Source organism: Embiotoca jacksoni, unplaced genomic scaffold (genome assembly GCF_022577435.1).
Source record: "Embiotoca jacksoni isolate LCO1_2020_lvr unplaced genomic scaffold, fEmbJac1.0.p SCAF_3, whole genome shotgun sequence".
NCBI lineage: Eukaryota > Metazoa > Chordata > Actinopteri > Embiotocidae > Embiotoca > Embiotoca jacksoni.
Window position 1 is genome coordinate 20,595,525 of NW_027185381.1, and position 18,523 is coordinate 20,614,047.

Sequence of the window (18,523 nt, forward strand, 5' to 3'; positions counted from 1 at the left end):
CTGCAGCACGCTCATCATTTCACAACAACCGCAGTGAAGGTGACTGTTTCCTACCTCGGTCTGCACCATGAGGGTCCGGTGCATGCGCAGATCGTGAACGATGCCGTACACGTCCACAATATTTTCCCTCTCAATCTGGAAGATCAGACGGTCGATGGCGATGAAGGTACCCGTGCGCCCCACACCAGCACTGAGTGTAGACAACACAGACAAGAGACAAGAGAGGGAGAAGTGGGAGACGATATCAGATGCACTACCTCTGTAATTTCTGAAACAGTCATATTGAACTGAGTGCAGAACTGTGTATTTAAGTGTGCTCTGTCAGACCTGCAGTGGACCACAGTAGGGGAGTGTCTGGAGTACTGGTTCATGTGCTCTCTGACCAGGTGTCTGAAGCTGATGAGGAGCTCTGTGGTTTCTGGTACCCTGTGATCCGGCCAGGCTGTGAAGTGGAAGTGACGGACTGAGCGGGTCTCTGCTGTTTTCACCTGAAGGACAAACAGCGCACAAACTCAAATTAGTAGTGAACACTTGCATGAACACTCAAGACAAGACCGATCACAGTTCTTAGTTCAAAAGGTAACTGGAGCACAGCTCTTTAATATACTCAATTATTGGTTGCAAGGATTTATCTTTTAATTCAAAGTACCATATCATCAGACTGCCTGATATATTAGATTAGACTTGTCACTCTGAGCTTATCAGTCCACAAGTAAAGTGCAAAGTATTTGTAGCGCTGTTTTATTACTGCACATTCATTTGATTTTTGGTTAAGTGCTGAACAGTGTGTTCTGGCTGCAGGACACATATTTGAAACTGATTGTATAAAATAAGCAGTGATGGGTGACAACCTTTAATCACACAGTGTTTTACCGTCCTAAATCAGCCTCTCTTTTTAATGTAACATCTTGACACTTACATTTTTAATGCCAAAGTCCCTGATGGTCCAGTCTTCAAGTGGTATTTCAGAGGTTGTTGTCACAGTGATTTCGTCAAAGTGCTTGGTACCAGAACCCCAGTACTGCTCACATTTTACCTGGAAAGGTAGCAAAGATCTTTGTTTAGGCAACATTACATGAAGAAACACTAGAATTTAAAGTATACACACTTAAATAACAAATTGTGAAAATGCTCAATACTTTTGGAACACTTCCTAATTTTGAATTATGTGATCTATTTAGAAAACAGTGAGACCACACTTCCTTCAAGTGAGCATCAAATAATCATTGAGTGCAGCAGGAGTTTGATAAATACATTAACACTAACACAAATTACAGTGTATAAATACATTTAAGGGTGGGCCACACACTTAGGAGAGCTAGGTGCCTTTGGACCAGACACTTATCTTAAATATAAATCATCTAATGGGAATAATTTTATATGGGTATATATGTAAAATATTGTAATGTCAACCAGGAATAGGTACTGTTTGTTTAGTTTTTACTTGAAAGATTCATATTGGAATAATTTTGTAAAAATCAGATGGTAAAATCTGGCTGTGCAATATTTTGCTTTTGTGTTGCAGCCCATAAAATGTTTAAGAATACAGTATATTGTTTGAAATGGGGACAATTATCATATGTTTAATATCATTTTCTAGCTTACACTCCAGTGTGTGTTTGTGTGCCAGCATGCATGTTGCTGGTAGTCATGGCCTTAGTTTTTGTACTCACTCGTCCCTGCTCATTACAGCGTGTCAGCATGACCAGAGTCTGCACATTCTTCTCCCAGATCATCCTCCAGAACTCGTCGACTGTGGTGGGCAAAGGACCCTGAGCTGCAATAAACTCCTTCCTGGAGATGTAACCCTGCCAAATAAAACATCAGTCCAGACACAGAAAACCGCCATCCAGTTCAGTTTTATAGGAGATTCTCCAATGTTTAATGAGGATGAAGGCAGAAGAGTTCAAATCGCATGTCATTAAGCAAAGGAATGAGCAGTTATGTTGTTTAGCAGGATGTTTACTGATACTGAAGCAATGACTGAGGCAGAGAGCTGCTTCAAAGAGTGTCAGTACGCACCGGCATGTAGTTAGCATTGATGTAGTCATCATATGGACTTCCATGGGTAATAGAGAGTTTCACCCTAGAAGAGTCATCTAGAAGGCGAACAAGAGGGTAGATGAAATGTTATGACTGCAATGGTACTTCTCTACAAATGAGAAATAATTCACAATAACCGACTTGTTGCAGTGGATTTTTAGACATCGTCTTTTTCTCTGAAAGATGTATGATACTTTTGATTTAATGCCCAAGCGAAAATGGAAAAATGGTAGTAGTTACTAGAAATGCATGATACTATTAGTAAATCAGAGGTATTAATAATGGATTTCAAATGAAATATTGGCATAGGCAAACATAGACCAATAAAATAATGCTTTAATCACGCCTAAATGCTCAGCATGTTCCTGCTTGTGTCTCTGATGAGTTTGAAAGACGATGTGTTTGTCGCATAGAGTTTTTATATAAAGTGTCTGAAACAGATAAATATATATATTAATATATATTTATATATCAGTATTGGAAATTGTTAAAAAGCGTTGGAAAATATCGGCAAAAACAACATCATGCATCCCAATAATACTGTGTGACAGTAATGATACAGTTTAAAAGAGTGACGGGTGTTATTGTTGAAATCAGCAGAGTTGGATTTGTCAAGGTGACTCACAGGGAAGTACGTTGTTGTAGCGGTTCTTCGGCTTGTTCTCCATATTCAGTGCATGTATTTTTGACTGAGCCGTGCCAACAAGCTTCAGGTCCTTTAAATAACAAAAGAAGGAAAAAAAGCTTTATGGATGATTGAATGGTTGCGTGCAGGATGAAACTTCAGGATGACCAGTGATTTTCTATTTGCAGTCATATGTAACATTCATGATCATTTCATATTAATTTTTCATTTTCTGGAATTCCACAATTTATCTTGGTTCCAGTATTGTTTCATTTCTAAACATTACACTGTTTAATGTCTGACATATCCGAAGGATACTGTATGAGCTTAAAAAAATAGTTTGTTTTTTTTTATCATTTTGTTGCAATTCTTACAAGCCCTATAAAAGTTTGAGTCTGTGTTGCTTCAATAGAAAAAAAAAAAAACATTTTCTCCATAATAAAAATAGAAACATGATTGCACCCTCCATGTGATGTAGTTGTCACATCTGCACATTATATTGTCATAATTATGTAATAATATCAATAGTTAATTTTTTTTTTACTAAGAACTATATTATATATTATATGAATGAATGAATGTAGAAATCAGGAGCCCTTGAATATTAAGTTGATATTTCACCTCAAATTCTTCTGCAAAGCCGCAGTTGGAGTCTGCTTTCTGCTTTTTGTAGTAAGCCTCATACTCCTCCACCCTCACAGCGACACTACTGCTCAGACAAAAGTGAGGAGTTTTTTCATAAAAACACATTTTTAACATTTGAAACATCTGATCATGCATAAACATTTAAAAGAATTTATACTTACACTTTGGCTCTGCAAAAATAAAGAGAAGAAAAGTTACAGAAACAATTGTTGTCCATTTAATTTAAACATAACATGGTGAAGAATGAAAACCTCACCTCATGGAATGAATCTGGATGTCTGGTGATTCCTTATTGGATAACCTACAGAACAGTAAATAAACAGTGAATTTACAATTTGTTCCTTCTGCACATTCTGATTTAATATTATTTTTTTAATTAATGACGACAATAACAAACCTTTTCCAATAGATAATAAACCCAATGAGGATGATGGCGAGAATGGAAAAAATGCCAAATGTCACTCCGATAGCAATACCAATGACATCTAAAATGTTTACAAAGATTATTGAAGAAAGACAAAGAAAGATGACAATTAGTATTTGCTCACATTGGAGGAGCACTTCATAGCATCAACAACAAAACCCTTTGGATCTGAAAACGTACCTGTGTTTTGTGGGAGTTCAATGACGGAATAGAAGTTGGTTATTGAGACGAGTGACTTTGGAAAGTCAACTCGGCCTTGTTTTAGCTTCAGGCTGGTGAATATCGCAATGGCATATCTGCAGAATTAAACAAGCAGTTAAGATTTTTTTTAATTCTTGTTTACATACTAATACATCTTACAGTAACAACAGACTTTATTTATAATCTCTGTAAAAAAAAGAAAAAAGAGAGTGCATTCTTAAATAAATATTGTAATAATTATAATCAAAACTTATGTGAAAATCCATAGTTTTTGGTAAAAGAACTTTCCACCACCTACCACAGCACCTAAACTCTCTTGAAAACCCTAGATTGTGGGTTATTTTGTTCAAATTCTCAGTACCTGGTTAACTAATGCTGAAAATATTTGCTATAATGGTCAAAGTACAAATGACAGTGTCATTCTAATGTATCAACAATTTGAAAAAAGGCTGTTCCTGTATCTACTGTTGTAGAAAAAAATTATCAAAGTAAAATTATTATTAAACACACGCCACAGCTGAAAGTGTAATAACAATTAAAAATTTATAGAAATATTTTTACAAATTGTGCAACACACCCTAATTTTGTATTATTGTGTATTATTATTGTGTGTTCTTACTGGTATTTTCCTTTGGGTTCCAGAGCACCGTTCGTGTAGTCATTCCATTTGGATCTATTTCCTATGTATATGATTAAACGGTCCTGACTCCGCTGCGGCTGGACGATGTTGTCTGTGACCATTGCCAGGTACACTGGAGTATTCCCTTCTTTCCACTCATCATAAGTGTTCCCCAAGTACTGACTCAAATTCTTAGTTTCACCTGGGAGGACATCAAAATCAGTTGTTGGCTTGTTACAGGAAGGCTCTTGTCAGGAGTCTAATGATTTATTCATATAAAACAAATACAGTAAAATAAAACCACAAGTAACGGAGCTCATTGACAAACGGTTAATTTAGAACAGATGGATTATCATAGCATAACCTAATTATAACACTCCTTGAAGGAGAAACCCACCGTGGACGCTATTCGCCACCAGCACCCCAACATGTGTGATTGGCCCATTAGAGTTGTTTTGCAGGCTGGAGTCAACCTGGAGGGAGAACGAGTTGTATTTCGTTTGAACCACACTCGATAGTGTGTTTTGGTTGTCTGGAATGGGTGGGGCTTTGAACAAAAAGGGAAAGAGAAAGGATTTGATGAGAAACGAGTGAAGAAAACACAGAAGCTTCTGTATCATAGTTCTGCTTGTAATGGGGCATATTGCCAACTACAGATCAGTCAAGAAAAAAACTACAAACAAGTGAATAAATTTAAATCCGCCTTTTACTGAAATATGTTTGAGGAATAAATTTGAACATTTATGTCATAATAAAGTCAGAAAAGCATAATGTCTTACACGTGATGCCCGTCGAGCAGTTTACAGACAGAGGAGTGCTGTGAAGTCCGCAGCTTTCAGTCACCACAGCCAGATTGTACTTAGTGTGGTGACGAAGGTTGGAAACTGTATGACTGCAACAGGTGCTGCTTGAGTGGATATTCTCGTTTACAATGACCTGGAAGCCAGAGTTTTGGCCCCTTGGTTTGGTCCAGGACAGGATGACTTCTGCGTTTGTTTTGTTTGGACCGTCACATGATAAGTCTTTCACAGGGCTCGCATCTGCAGCATCAGAGAGAAATGACTGTCAGAACAAAATGAACATCCCTGAAACCATGAATAACACAGTCATATATATTAAAGTATATATTTTTTTCTGAAATTTGGGAATATTGACCAAAACTATTGTTCAATCAACTATCTTTTCCTTTACTTGGAGAATTGTGCCCGAATGACAGCAACATACACTAATTACCTAACTAGTAAAGTATGGAGGATTTAATTCATGATTAATAAAAAAAAAAAAAAATATTGACAAAAATTAACAAAGATTGAATACATCTTGAGATAACGTCTGGAAATCAGAAAGTTAAACTTAAAAAAAAAAAACTTCTACATTAAGGTTGCTTCTCACTTTTTTTAAGCATAGATAAAAGAAAAACTCAAGTGAAAATGTTTGATGAATATAAATGTATATGAAATGAATCAATACTTGTGCAGTCGGAAGTCCACCTTGGAGCACTCTGTGTTCCATCAAAGGTCTCTGTGGTCACACTAATGTTATAGCTGCTACCGGGATCCAGGTCACCGATATTATGCGTCGTGTTTTTCAGGATGGTACTGTTACTGACGGGGTTATCTGAGCGCTGCCAGGTCAAGTTGTAGGAATAGCTTTCCTTGTACTCGTCAGGCTTGTTCCAAATGACCATAATGTTCATTTCTTTTGGATCGGTTGTGATAGACGACACGTTCAGAGGTCCTGATTGGTTGAAAGACATTTGAAAGACATAACTGTTAATACAGACAGTAAAAGTGAAATTGAAGTGGTTGCACAATGACTGGGTACAAACATAAAACCCTTACTTGTGGTGACAATGTATTTGTAAACCCTCTCACTCTCAAAACCCATAAGCCCCAGGGTTGCCACGGAGATGTTGAAGGAAGTCCCAGAAAGCAGGGAGGAAAATGTATAATTGGTGTTGTTGGCAGTGTTGGTCTGGATGTTTTCGCCTCCAAAGGACAGAGTTTTTGTCAGAAGGTAGGAGAATGATGCTCTGGTCATCAGAGGAGGCTCCATCCATTTAAATTCAATGGAACTGGTTGTCTTCGTCACGATCTCAATCGACCCGGGAGGGTTTGGGACTGGAAAGAAGGGTTGCAGCCCGTTACCATCAACAAACTGAGAGTCATTGTTCAAAAGGTCCTTTAAATTCTAAATAAAATATGCATGCTTAAAAGAGCCATACTGAATGATAAAGAATTGAGCTTTTAAATAATAAAACATCTGAGATTTAAGAATTGAAATAACCACGAAGCCACATTATCCATGTTTTCCTGCTTGTTCGATTGATTTTTGTACATCACAGTTTGTCGGCAGTCGTGTAGTTCTGTCTTCAACTGATGAAATTTTAAAATTTTTCTTATAGTCACAGAATGTCTAAGGCAATTCAAACACAGCTAACTTATGTGTTTTAGCCATTGTAAAATGAGAAGCAGTCATTTTCTGGTAATGATGAATGCATGTAAACTTATCACAAAAGAATAAAAGCAAATCATTTTTCACTTTTATAACTTTCAAGTCGAGTAAAGTACAATAGTGTCAAAAAACCTTTCCACAGCAACCTCAACATGATGTAAATTATACTTAATATGACACCACTGAAAACTTCAAAATCTAACAATTTTATAATACTCACATGTTGCATTAGTAATGGTTTCAGATGATGCATTGAAGGGTCCACTACATGTTATTACCACAGCACTGTAAAGCCTTCCTGCTGACAGGCCCTCGCACAGGAAGAAGGTACTGGTGGAGTTCAGCTTCACTTCCCTATGATTGGGTTGGAGATGAACCTTATACCACTCCACATTTCCAGGAGGTTTGGTCCATGACACCAGGACTGAACTATTGGAGCCTTGACTGGAGATACTTGGTTGAACTGTCTCTGGTTCTGTTAAAATGCAGAGGAGGAAGGATTAACAAAAGTTAGCACTGACAATTTGAGAAAGAGAAACGGAAGTTTTAAGGAAGAGTCTTACTGGTGTACTGAGAGATGCAGTTCTCTTTCCCTTTGATGCCATCGGCGGCAATGACAGAAACACAGAAGGTGCAGTCGGTCCCAGCGGTGAGCTCTAAAATCTCTGCCATTTCTCCTGTTAGGGTTTTGTTTTGGGAAGCACACCCTGTCGTCTTAACCCAATATGTGTATTCATTCCTGTACTCAAGTGGTTTCATCCAACGCAGGAGTATAGCTGTTGTGTTTAAGGTTTCAGCCTCCAACCCTTCAACACCATTCGGCCCTAGAAACACAGCAGAAAGTGTAACTTTACAGCATCAAGAGCAGCACTTCACTCAGTACAGATGTCACAGAGACAGCAGAAACTATGTGGAATAACGAGAAACTAGTTCAGTTTATTTTCAATTGCTTTTAATTTTTTTTTTGCTTTGTCAATTTGGGGTTAATATTGTAAATTTACAGCTGTAGAGAAACAGGATAAAGTGTACATACGTGTGAAATAGGACACTGTCACAGGACCTGCCCGAGTGCCATCTGCTGCCCGTGTAGTGACAGTGAAGCTGAAGTTGCTTCCAGAGACAAGTTCAGTGATTGTTGTCGTAGTCATATTTTCTTGAAATAAATTAGTAAATAAGTCGTTGGTGACCAGCACTTCATAAGAGTAGGTCAGTTTGCTCTCCGGTTGTTCCCACACTAAGGTGACTGCATTTGTGGTGATTTCTGTCTGTCTCAGGTCGGTTACAGCAAGCGGTCCTGAGAAAATGAGACAGAGGAGATAAGCAGAAGAGGTGAGTGTTTTTACATGTTATCACACCTGGGGAAAACAGTATAAACAGTCTCTGTGGTTTACCATAAAGGGTGAGCCACGTTTACAAATAAGCATCTGGATGTAACTACGCAGCAAAGATTAAAAAAAAAAAAAAATTATGAAAAATATGTCTTTAGAACCTGACTCTGTTACTACATCACAAAAATAATAATATTTTAAATGAAAAAATTTAAAGTATAGTTGTAAACAAATAATACAAGTCAAACACTGTATTTCTAAATAGTGGAATAAATAAACCTAAAAGAAAACAGACTGAAATTAAAAAAATTAAAAAAAGATTTCAGAAAAATATGAGATATAGCTAATGTGATCAGATGTACATTATGTGTCTACTCACTGGTGTAGTTTTCTGCTGTCACTTCTGTGCTCTTATAGCCCAACACACCGACAGTTACAACAGAGATTTTGTAGGGGCTTCCAGACTGCTGACTGTCCAGCAGGTACCAGTTTATAGTCGGAGGTAAGCTCTCCATGCTGTTCACAGTAAAGTTGTACTGATTAGGGTCCATGTCCTCTGGAAGGGACCAGGTAAAGTTGATGGAGTGAACAGTCTGAGACACCACTGTGATGGGACCAGGAGGGTTGGGAACTGACCAGAAGAAGCAATACTGTTTTATTAGTCATCAATTAAAACACCACAGGCATTCCTAAAGTATAAGTTCAAATATCAATGTAACTCACAAGTTGCGTCGCAAACCCATGAACTGTTACTCTCAAAAGGTCCACTTTTGGTGGTCACCATCACACAGTAATGAACTCCTGGTTTCAAGCTCTGAAACAGTGCGTTTACAGTCACGTTGCTTAGATCTATGATGTTGTCCACCAACTGCATCTCTCTATACACCAGGACAGAATAGGAGGACACCTGCCCTGACACCAGCATCCAGCTCACTGACAGGTTCGTTGTGGTTCCTGTGACTGTGATGTTAGAAACTGCCTCCGGCTCTGGAAATAAAACGATTTAAATTCAATGTGATATACATTTAGAAAATCTTTAGTTGGCTCTGCATGAGCTAATGAACATTAATTATCTGAACTTGAACAAATATACAGGATTGAAAAGTCATCAAATAACTGTGACACAGTATTTTCTTCTAAATATAATTTATTTTTTTAAATGTATTCTGACCGGAAAAAGGTTTACAGGTTTAGCTTTGTGGGTTCATGTAACATCAAGGAAAAATAATGAAATATATTTTCTTAATTTGTATTTTTTGTTGTGCAACAACTTCACACCTAAATAGTGTTGTTATTTTCAAGGGTTCACTCCAGCGATTTCGTACACTAAGTTATTCAGTTTACTCATCACAGGGAGTGATACTGAGTATCACTTTGTGAAAACAGTTGAATGATGCCTTCTGTAATCTCTGGAGGGAGCTTTCTACAGAAAGAAAAATAACCATAATGATATTATCACGGTTATTTATCACTTTAGGCTTGAGGCTTTTCAATACAAAGCCTGTGTTTCAAACTGAGGATGTGCAGAGTTTACAATGTGTGGGCTTTTAACAGGCAGGAAAACCTTATTATGGAAATTGTAGGCTTCACCATCTTTTAAAATTTACCCATACAGGACTTGTAATGTCTGGCACTTAGATTTCAACCTTTTTTTCTGTCTTCTACAATTACCCCAACTTTATTAAACTGCAATACTAAATCGCAGAAGCAACACTTTAAAGTAATCACAAAGCATGACTGAGTATTGGCAGTCCTTTGGAAGGCACTATTGATTTAATATTTCTCTTTAGAAACACAATTCAGACACTTTTCACACGTACTTGTGTAATTCGATATGTTCTCCGCTATGGACTTCACCCCTTGGACATCTGTGACAACGTTAAACATGTACAGCGTTCCAGGGTCCAGATTGTAGAAGGTGTAAGTCTCAGTCTTTGTTGAACCATTGCACACCATTTTTCCTTCCTTGTGCGCCGTCACCAGGTACGAGTAAGAAGGCTTATGATCATTTTGTTTGAACCACGTCAGCTGGATGGCTGTTGTGTTCATAAACTCCACTGTGAGATTTGTCACAGCGTTGGGCACTGTAGCAAATACAGCAGAGGGTTATGTAAAACCAAAGATGAAAATAGAAAATAAATGGTATTTCAAATTTGGGATATCCTTGATTGTTTTGAGTATAGGCCCATTACTGCTTCAGCATTTTGACCTTGTTCTTACTTGTATAAGCGAACGTCTGTTCCGCGTTGGATTCACTTCCTGGTGCAGCCTGTGTTGTGACATTGATATCGTACCTTGATCCTGGCTCCAGATTAGTTACATTAGCCACGTTGTTGCTGACTGTTTTAAATGAAGACGCTCCTATGGCGTTGATGATTTCAACTATGTATTTGTAATACGGTTGGACTCCCAATGGGTCTGACCATGTCACTATTATAGATGTGGTGGAGTTAGGGCTAGCTTCAACCATCATCACCGGGTTTGGATCTAAAAGAAAAACAAACAACCAGGAAACAATTGTTAAAAAGTATCGAAATAAAAGGAGATTTCCATCCCATATAGCACACTCTTAATAAATGTTATTCTCAGGTGATAGCCATGAATTAAAAATAGATGGTTTCTCTCTGTTGTACTTACATGTGAAAGTAGAATTATGGACAACAATGCTGCTTAAATTTAGGGGTCCGACAGTTTTTATAGTTATGTTGTAGCAGGTTCCTGACAAGAGCTGATATAGTGTTATCTTATTGCCTGTGGAAACTACGCTCTCTTTTGCACCCTCCTTGGTCTGGTAGGTGATGTGGTAGCTGATGTTTGGAGCACTCTCCATCATGGTGGGAGTTGTCCACATCAGCTGGAGTGAAGAGTTGTCCCTATGACCGATGATGATGGAAGGGGGAGGCATGGGAACTGGGAATGACACACACAGACACACACACACACACACATGTTAATATATATTGTATACTATATTTATGAATCTGATATAGTGAAACAATTGACACATGAAATTGTTCTCCTTGCTCTTGAAGTATACAAAGGATGGCAAATCAGACTTTTGAGAAACTGATAGTGGTTGACTGACTCACACAATCTGACTTTGTAAATATGTTAATTTATTTCAGTTTAGTGGCGTTATTCATGTCTGTGTATGGAGTTCATGAAAAAAGAAAGAATCATGAAAATTCATGAAAACAGACTTGGATGTTGAACGTACCAGTGGCAAATAAAGACTCGTCGGACGTGTTGCGGAAATTTCCAGCCACAGCTGTCACTGTGATGACAAAGGTTCTCCCAGGATTTAAACCAGCAAAATTGGCTGTTGTGGTATTGACTTCCTGAGTCAGATTTGTATTTGAGATGGTCACCAAATAATAATCGACACTTCCTTTAGGCAAAATCCAATTGACAGTCAAAGCGTTGGTTTGTGGTGTAGCCGTGATGTTCCCAGGCTTTTCAGGCTCTAAACAATAAAGAGGTAATTGATGGATTTTATTCATGATTTGAAATAGCATTCAAAATAAAGCTTAAACAATTGCTGTAAATGTGTAAGTAAACAAAAACAAAAATCTTAGTTATGTTGCAAGGTAATTACACTGTTACGTGTTTTTAGACGGCTTACACAGTCCAGACTCTAAGTATTGGGACACTTGTACTTATTTTTATATGTGCTTCAGTAAATTTAATTTAAAACAAATGATAATTAGTGCAAATTCAGCTTTAATTTGAATAGTTTTACGTCAACATCATGTACATGGCTGCAGTGAATGCCTGGGAACTATGAAGTTCCCCAGTTGAAAGAACACAGTCTGAACTGCAATACAGGGGTGCATAAAGTAAAGTATTATAAACATCACTAACTTGACAGATTGAGCTCAGTCAGGTGACCAGAAAAACTCAGTAACTTCTTGTTTGCTGAAAAACTAAATCTTGCCTAAATTAAATGAATAAAATTAAATCCCCAAAACACCTTTAAAAGGAATATTCTCAAAGTATGGACCTACTTGTGAAGGTGGTTATTGAGCTTTCCTCCCCCTTATTCGACGGCTCTACAGCAACAGCAGTCACTATAATGGTGTACTGGGAACCAGGGATCAAATCTTGGATGGTAAAGGAGGTTTCAGTTGTATTAAAGAGCTTTCCTGTGTTCCACTGAATTATGTAGAAGTCAGCATGGCCTTGTGGTTCAGTCCAGCTGAGAGACACAGCACATGTTTCGACTGAAGTGAGATTGAGATTCGTGACCGGAGAAGGCTCTGTAAATGCAGGAAAAACACGAGATGACGAGAATACAATCAATGTCTTGTTGTGAGCTTTGTAACATTTTCTAGCACTATGTGTGAATGGAAAGTGTTTAGTGTCTTTCATCACAGTTGTGGATTTTAATTAGGAGATGTGAATAAAAAAGTGGGGCTTACTTGTGACTGAGGTGAAGGTGAAAGGTGTCCCCTCTGTTTTATTGTCACCAGCAACAGCAGTGAGAGTGATTGTGTAGTTAGTGCCAGGGATCAGGTCTAGAAGCTCATCAGAGTTAATGTTAATATATTTGACTGATGGAGCTCCACCATGATGCCACGCCACCTTGTACTGGAACACCTCACCAGGAGGTGAGGTCCAGTTCAGTGAGATGGAGGTGTTTTGTGTGGTAACAGTAGGTTGTTCAATTTTACCCGGATCTAAAATGAGAGGACAGAAGAGCAGCAAAAACATCAACATCAAGAAGAACTGTTAAAACACATCAAGAAAAAAAAAAAAAAAAGACATACGGCACCATCAACCATAAAAACTGTAAAGTTTCCTTGTTTGTGGGTTGTGGGTACCAGAGGTGGATGCAAAGGTAAAAAGATGACAATAAATGGAAGTTATGTACAATGAAATGAAGGAGTAGAACAATGTAAGAAGGTTACAACACCAACAAAGTTCTTTAAGTTAACTTGGGACAGTTAACACAGACAGTAATAGAAAGACGCTGTATATAGCTTTATGCAGAGACTGAACAGCTGCACATCTTACTTGTATACAGTGAAACTGCTGCTGCCTCTCCGAAAGTTTCCTTCTCTCCAGCCACCGCAATGACACTAAAATTGTACTGAGATCCAGCAGTCAGCTGAGAGATGGTTACGTGTGTGTTATTCACACTGCGATTCTGATTCATATTTCCATCAGACCACTGCACTGTATAGAAAGAGCTGTTTCCAACAGGTTCAAGCCATGTCAGAGACACAGAGGATGTTGAGAAATCAGTGACAGTGAGATTTCGGACTACTTCAGGCTCTGTGGGTGGAAGACAAATACACGAGGCCGAATAAGAAAAGAAGAAATAGAGACCCACCAACAAAAAACAAAAGAGAGAAGGACCGGACAATGTGGAACAAGAGATGACATGGCAGTAAAAACAGGAACACTTCAGTTAGTGTCAACATAAAATAAACTATGAAATTAAAATAAAATGAACCAGTAAAACAAAAAACAGGTTATAATCTTCCTGCTCAGTAATAATCATATTGATCATCTTACTCGTATAGCGATAAATCTCTGCCTTTTCACTTTCTGTAAAGTTATCTCCGGCCACTGCTATGACTGTAAAATGATAGCGCACTCCAGGAGTCAGCTTAGTGACATTCAGCGTAGTTTCAGTGACAGTGTCAGTCAAGTTTGTTGTTCCATCTGTCCACTGCACTCTATAGAAAGAGCTGGTTCGCTCTGGGTCAATCCACTTAAGACATATGGATGATGTCGTGACATCATTGACAGACAAATACCTGACTACTTCAGGCTCTGTGAGTGGAAGACAAATACACGAGGGCGAATAAGAAAAGAAGAAATAGAGACCCACCAACAAAAACAAAAAGAGAGAAGGACCGGACAATGTGGAACAAGAGATGACATGGCAGTAAAAACAGGAACACTTCAGTTAGTGTCAACATAAAATAAACTATGAAATTAAAATAAAATGAACTAGTAAAACAAAAAACAGGTTATAATCTTCCTGCTCAGTAATAATCATATTGATCATCTTACTCGTATAGCGATAAATCTCTGCCTTTTCACTTTCTGTAAAGTTATCTCCGGCCACTGCTATGACTGTAAAATGATAGCGCACTCCAGGAGTCAGCTTAGTGACATTCAGTGCAGTTTCAGTGACAGTGTCAGTCAAGTTTGTTGTTCCATCTGTCCACTGCACTCTATAGAAAGAGCTGGTTCGCTCTGGGTCATTCCACTTAAGACATATGGATGATGTCGTGACATCAGTGACAGACAGATTCCTGACTACTTCAGGCTCTGTGAGAGAAACACACCAATGGGTCAGATTGGAGGACAGTGACAAATGATCAATATGGTTGTGGGTACCAGAGGTGGATGCAAAGGTAAAAGGATGACAATAAATGGAAGTTATGTACAATGAAATGAAGGAGTAGAACAATGTAAGAAGGTTACAACACCAACAAAGTTCTTTAAGTTAACTTGGGACAGTTAACACAGACAGTAATAGAAAGACGCCTTGTATAGCTTTATGCAGAGACTGAACAGCTGCACATCTTACTTGTATACAGTGAAACTGCTGCTGCCTCTCCAAAAGTTTCCTTTTCTCCAACCACCGCAATGACACTAAAATTGTACTGAGATCCAGCAGTCAGCTGAGAGATGGTTACGTGTGTGTTATTCACACTGCGATTCTGATTCATATTTCCATCAGACCACTGCACTGTATAGAAAGAGCTGTTTCCAACAGGTTCAATCCATGTCAGAGACACAGAGGATGTTGAGAAATCAGTGACAGTGAGATTTCGGACTACTCCAGGCTCTGTGGGTGGAAGACAAATACACGAGGGCGAATAAGAAAAGAAGAAATAGAGACCCACCAACAAAAAAAAAAAGAGAGAAGGACCGGACAATGTGAAACGAGAGATGACATGGCAGTAAAAACAGGAACACTTCAGTTAGTGTCAACATAAAATAAACTATGAAATTAAAATAAAATGAACTAGTAAAACAAAAAACAGGTTATAATCTTCCTGCTCAGTAATAATCATATTGATCATCTTACTCGTATAGCGATAAATCTCTGCCTTTTCACTTTCTGTAAAGTTATCTCCGGCCACTGCTATGACTGTAAAATGATAGCGCACTCCAGGAGTCAGCTTAGTGACATTCAGTGTAGTTTCAGTGACAGTGTCAGTCAAGTTTGTTGTTCCATCTGTCCACTGCACTCTATAGAAAGAGCTGGTTCGCTCTGGGTCAATCCACTTAAGACATATGGATGATGTCGTGACATCATTGACAGACAAATACCTGACTACTCCAGGCTCTGTGAGTGGAAGACAAATACACGAGGGCGAATAAGAAAAGAAGAAATAGAGACCCACCAACAAAAACAAAAAGAGAGAAGGACCGGACAATGTGGAACAAGAGATGACATGGCAGTAAAAACAGGAACACTTCAGTTAGTGTCAACATAAAATAAACTATGAAATTAAAATAAAATGAACTAGTAAAACAAAAAACAGGTTATAATCTTCCTGCTCAGTAATAATGATATTGATCATCTTACTCGTATAGCGATAAATCTCTGCCTTTTCACTTTCTGTAAAGTTATCTCCGGCCACTGCTATGACTGTAAAATGATAGCGCACTCCAGGAGTCAGCTTAGTGACATTCAGCGTAGTTTCAGTGACAGTGTCAGCCAAGTTTGTTGTTCCATCTGTCCACTGCACTCTATAGAAAGAGCTGGTTCGCTCTGGGTCAATCCACTTAAGACATATGGATGATGTCGTGACATCATTGACAGACAAATACCTGACTACTCCAGGCTCTGTGAGTGGAAGACAAATACACGAGGGCGAATAAGAAAAGAAGAAATAGAGACCCACCAACAAAAACAAAAAGAGAGAAGGACCGGACAATGTGGAACAAGAGATGACATGGCAGTAAAAACAGGAACACTTCAGTTAGTGTCAACATAAAATAAACTATGAAATTAAAATAAAATGAACTAGTAAAACAAAAAACAGGTTATAATCTTCCTGCTCAGTAATAATGATATTGATCATCTTACTCGTATAGCGATAAATCTCTGCCTTTTCACTTTCTGTAAAGTTATCTCCGGCCACTGCTATGACTGTAAAATGATAGCGCACTCCAGGAGTCAGCTTAGTGACATTCAGCGTAGTTTCAGTGACAGTGTCAGTCAAGTTTGTTGTTCCATCTGTCCACTGCACTCTATAGAAAGAGCTGGTTCGCTCTGGGTCAATCCACTTAAGACATATGGATGATGTCGTGACATCATTGACAGACAAATACCTGACTACTCCAGGCTCTGTGAGTGGAAGACAAATACACGAGGGCGAACAAGAAAAGAAGAAATAGAGACCCACCAACAAGAACAAAAAGAGAGAAGGACCGGACAATGTGGAACAAGAGATGACATGGCAGTAAAAACAGCAACACTTCAGTTAGTGTCAACATAAAATAAACTATGAAATTAAAATAAAATGAACTAGTAAAACAAAAAACAGGTTATAATCTTCCTGCTCAGTAATAATGATATTGATCATCTTACTCGTATAGCGATAAATCTCTGCCTTTTCACTTTCTGTAAAGTTATCTCCGGCCACTGCTATGACTGTAAAATGATAGCGCACTCCAGGAGTCAGCTTAGTGACATTCAGTGTAGTTTCAGTGACAGTGTCAGTCAAGTTTGTTGTTCCATCTGTCCACTGCACTCTATAGAAAGAGCTGGTTCGCTCTGGGTCAATCCACTTAAGACATATGGATGATGTCGTGACATCATTGACAGACAAATACCTGACTACTCCAGGCTCTGTGAGTGGAAGACAAATACACGAGGGCGAATAAGAAAAGAAGAAATAGAGACCCACCAACAAGAACAAAAAGAGAGAAGGACCGGACAATGTGGAACAAGAGATGACATGGCAGTAAAAACAGGAACACTTCAGTTAGTGTCAACATAAAATAAACTATGAAATTAAAATAAAATGAACTAGTAAAACAAAAAACAGGTTATAATCTTCCTGCTCAGTAATAATCATATTGATCATCTTACTTGTATAGCGATAAATCTCTGCCTTTTCACTTTCTGTAAAGTTATCTCCGGCCACTGCTATGACTGTAAAATGATAGCGCACTCCAGGAGTCAGCTTAGTGACATTCAGTGTAGTTTCAGTGACAGTGTCAGTCAAGTTTGTTGTTCCATCTGTCCACTGCACTCTATAGAAAGAGCTGGTTCGCTCTGGGTCAATCCACTTAAGACATATGGATGATGTCGTGACATCATTGACAGACAAATACCTGACTACTCCAGGCTCTGTGAGTGGAAGACAAATACACGAGGGCGAACAAGAAAAGAAGAAATAGAGACCCACCAACAAAAACAAAAAGAGAGAAGGACCGGACAATGTGGAACAAGAGATGACATGGCAGTAAAAACTGGAACTCCTAACTTGGATGAGCCTGAAAAAAACAGTCAGCTAATTATTTTTTTGGATGTAGTTATTTCACCCTCAGTTAGTGTCAACATAAAATAAACTATGAAATTTAAGAAATGAACTCGTAAAACACAAAACACTGACTACTTCAGGCTTTGTGGGAGGTGGACGCAAAGGAAAAATTAGGTTACACATCGTAATGTTCAGGAATAACTCTACATAGGAAAACCACACATCACATGTCGATCGTCTTACAATGTAAACAAAATTTAAATGTTTACTTACTTGTGTACTGTGACACAGTAGCAGTTGCTCCTTCAGTATAATTATCATCTGCCACCGCAGTAACATTTACTTGATAGTGGACACCAGGAGTCAGGTCTGTAATCGTATATGCTTCAGGCTTGACATCCTTCTTCACATCTCCATCTGTCCACTGTACTTTATAGGAGGAGCTGTTTCCCTTTGGTTTGGTCCAGGTCAGAGACACCGAGGATGTTGTGAAATCAATGACCCTGAGGTCGGTGACCATTTCAGGCTCTAAATTAGAGAGAGGTCATTGGGAAAACAATGAACATTTTGTATTCGCATTACTCATCATAACGCAAGATTATCATCTGTGTATTTAAAACTGTATCTGTAGTTTATTCATTCAGAGAGCACTTTGTTTGCTGACTGTCTGTAGAAACGCTGTAGTCAGTACGTCAGTCATTATTGTATACGTGGTAAATAAAAGGG

General features: G+C 38.4%; 1 protein-coding gene across 1 annotated transcript in view; it reads right to left on the minus strand.

Annotated features, from left to right (window-relative positions):
- The window catches only part of LOC138205980 (receptor-type tyrosine-protein phosphatase beta-like), a 35,679-nt gene that overhangs the window by 1,646 nt on the left and 15,510 nt on the right, over positions 1 to 18,523 (minus strand). The window contains exons 4-40 of the mRNA XM_069162382.1: positions 18,071 to 18,325; positions 17,404 to 17,664; positions 16,900 to 17,160; positions 16,343 to 16,656; positions 15,892 to 16,150; positions 15,388 to 15,648; positions 14,884 to 15,144; positions 14,308 to 14,621; positions 13,857 to 14,247; positions 13,338 to 13,613; positions 12,758 to 13,015; positions 12,344 to 12,595; positions 11,557 to 11,802; positions 10,977 to 11,249; positions 10,560 to 10,826; positions 10,160 to 10,423; positions 9,063 to 9,326; positions 8,719 to 8,970; positions 8,045 to 8,305; positions 7,575 to 7,835; positions 7,232 to 7,486; positions 6,399 to 6,677; positions 6,028 to 6,294; positions 5,337 to 5,597; positions 4,955 to 5,104; positions 4,558 to 4,759; positions 3,918 to 4,033; positions 3,711 to 3,798; positions 3,570 to 3,614; positions 3,475 to 3,483; positions 3,290 to 3,377; positions 2,669 to 2,759; positions 2,023 to 2,099; positions 1,674 to 1,808; positions 920 to 1,036; positions 328 to 488; positions 55 to 190 (exon numbers count right to left, since the gene is read on the minus strand). Of these exons, the coding sequence (XP_069018483.1) occupies positions 55 to 190; positions 328 to 488; positions 920 to 1,036; positions 1,674 to 1,808; positions 2,023 to 2,099; positions 2,669 to 2,759; positions 3,290 to 3,377; positions 3,475 to 3,483; positions 3,570 to 3,614; positions 3,711 to 3,798; positions 3,918 to 4,033; positions 4,558 to 4,759; positions 4,955 to 5,104; positions 5,337 to 5,597; positions 6,028 to 6,294; positions 6,399 to 6,677; positions 7,232 to 7,486; positions 7,575 to 7,835; positions 8,045 to 8,305; positions 8,719 to 8,970; positions 9,063 to 9,326; positions 10,160 to 10,423; positions 10,560 to 10,826; positions 10,977 to 11,249; positions 11,557 to 11,802; positions 12,344 to 12,595; positions 12,758 to 13,015; positions 13,338 to 13,613; positions 13,857 to 14,247; positions 14,308 to 14,621; positions 14,884 to 15,144; positions 15,388 to 15,648; positions 15,892 to 16,150; positions 16,343 to 16,656; positions 16,900 to 17,160; positions 17,404 to 17,664; positions 18,071 to 18,325 (7,928 nt within the window). The remainder of the gene's footprint in view (positions 1 to 54; positions 191 to 327; positions 489 to 919; positions 1,037 to 1,673; positions 1,809 to 2,022; positions 2,100 to 2,668; positions 2,760 to 3,289; positions 3,378 to 3,474; positions 3,484 to 3,569; positions 3,615 to 3,710; positions 3,799 to 3,917; positions 4,034 to 4,557; positions 4,760 to 4,954; positions 5,105 to 5,336; positions 5,598 to 6,027; positions 6,295 to 6,398; positions 6,678 to 7,231; positions 7,487 to 7,574; positions 7,836 to 8,044; positions 8,306 to 8,718; positions 8,971 to 9,062; positions 9,327 to 10,159; positions 10,424 to 10,559; positions 10,827 to 10,976; positions 11,250 to 11,556; positions 11,803 to 12,343; positions 12,596 to 12,757; positions 13,016 to 13,337; positions 13,614 to 13,856; positions 14,248 to 14,307; positions 14,622 to 14,883; positions 15,145 to 15,387; positions 15,649 to 15,891; positions 16,151 to 16,342; positions 16,657 to 16,899; positions 17,161 to 17,403; positions 17,665 to 18,070; positions 18,326 to 18,523) is intronic.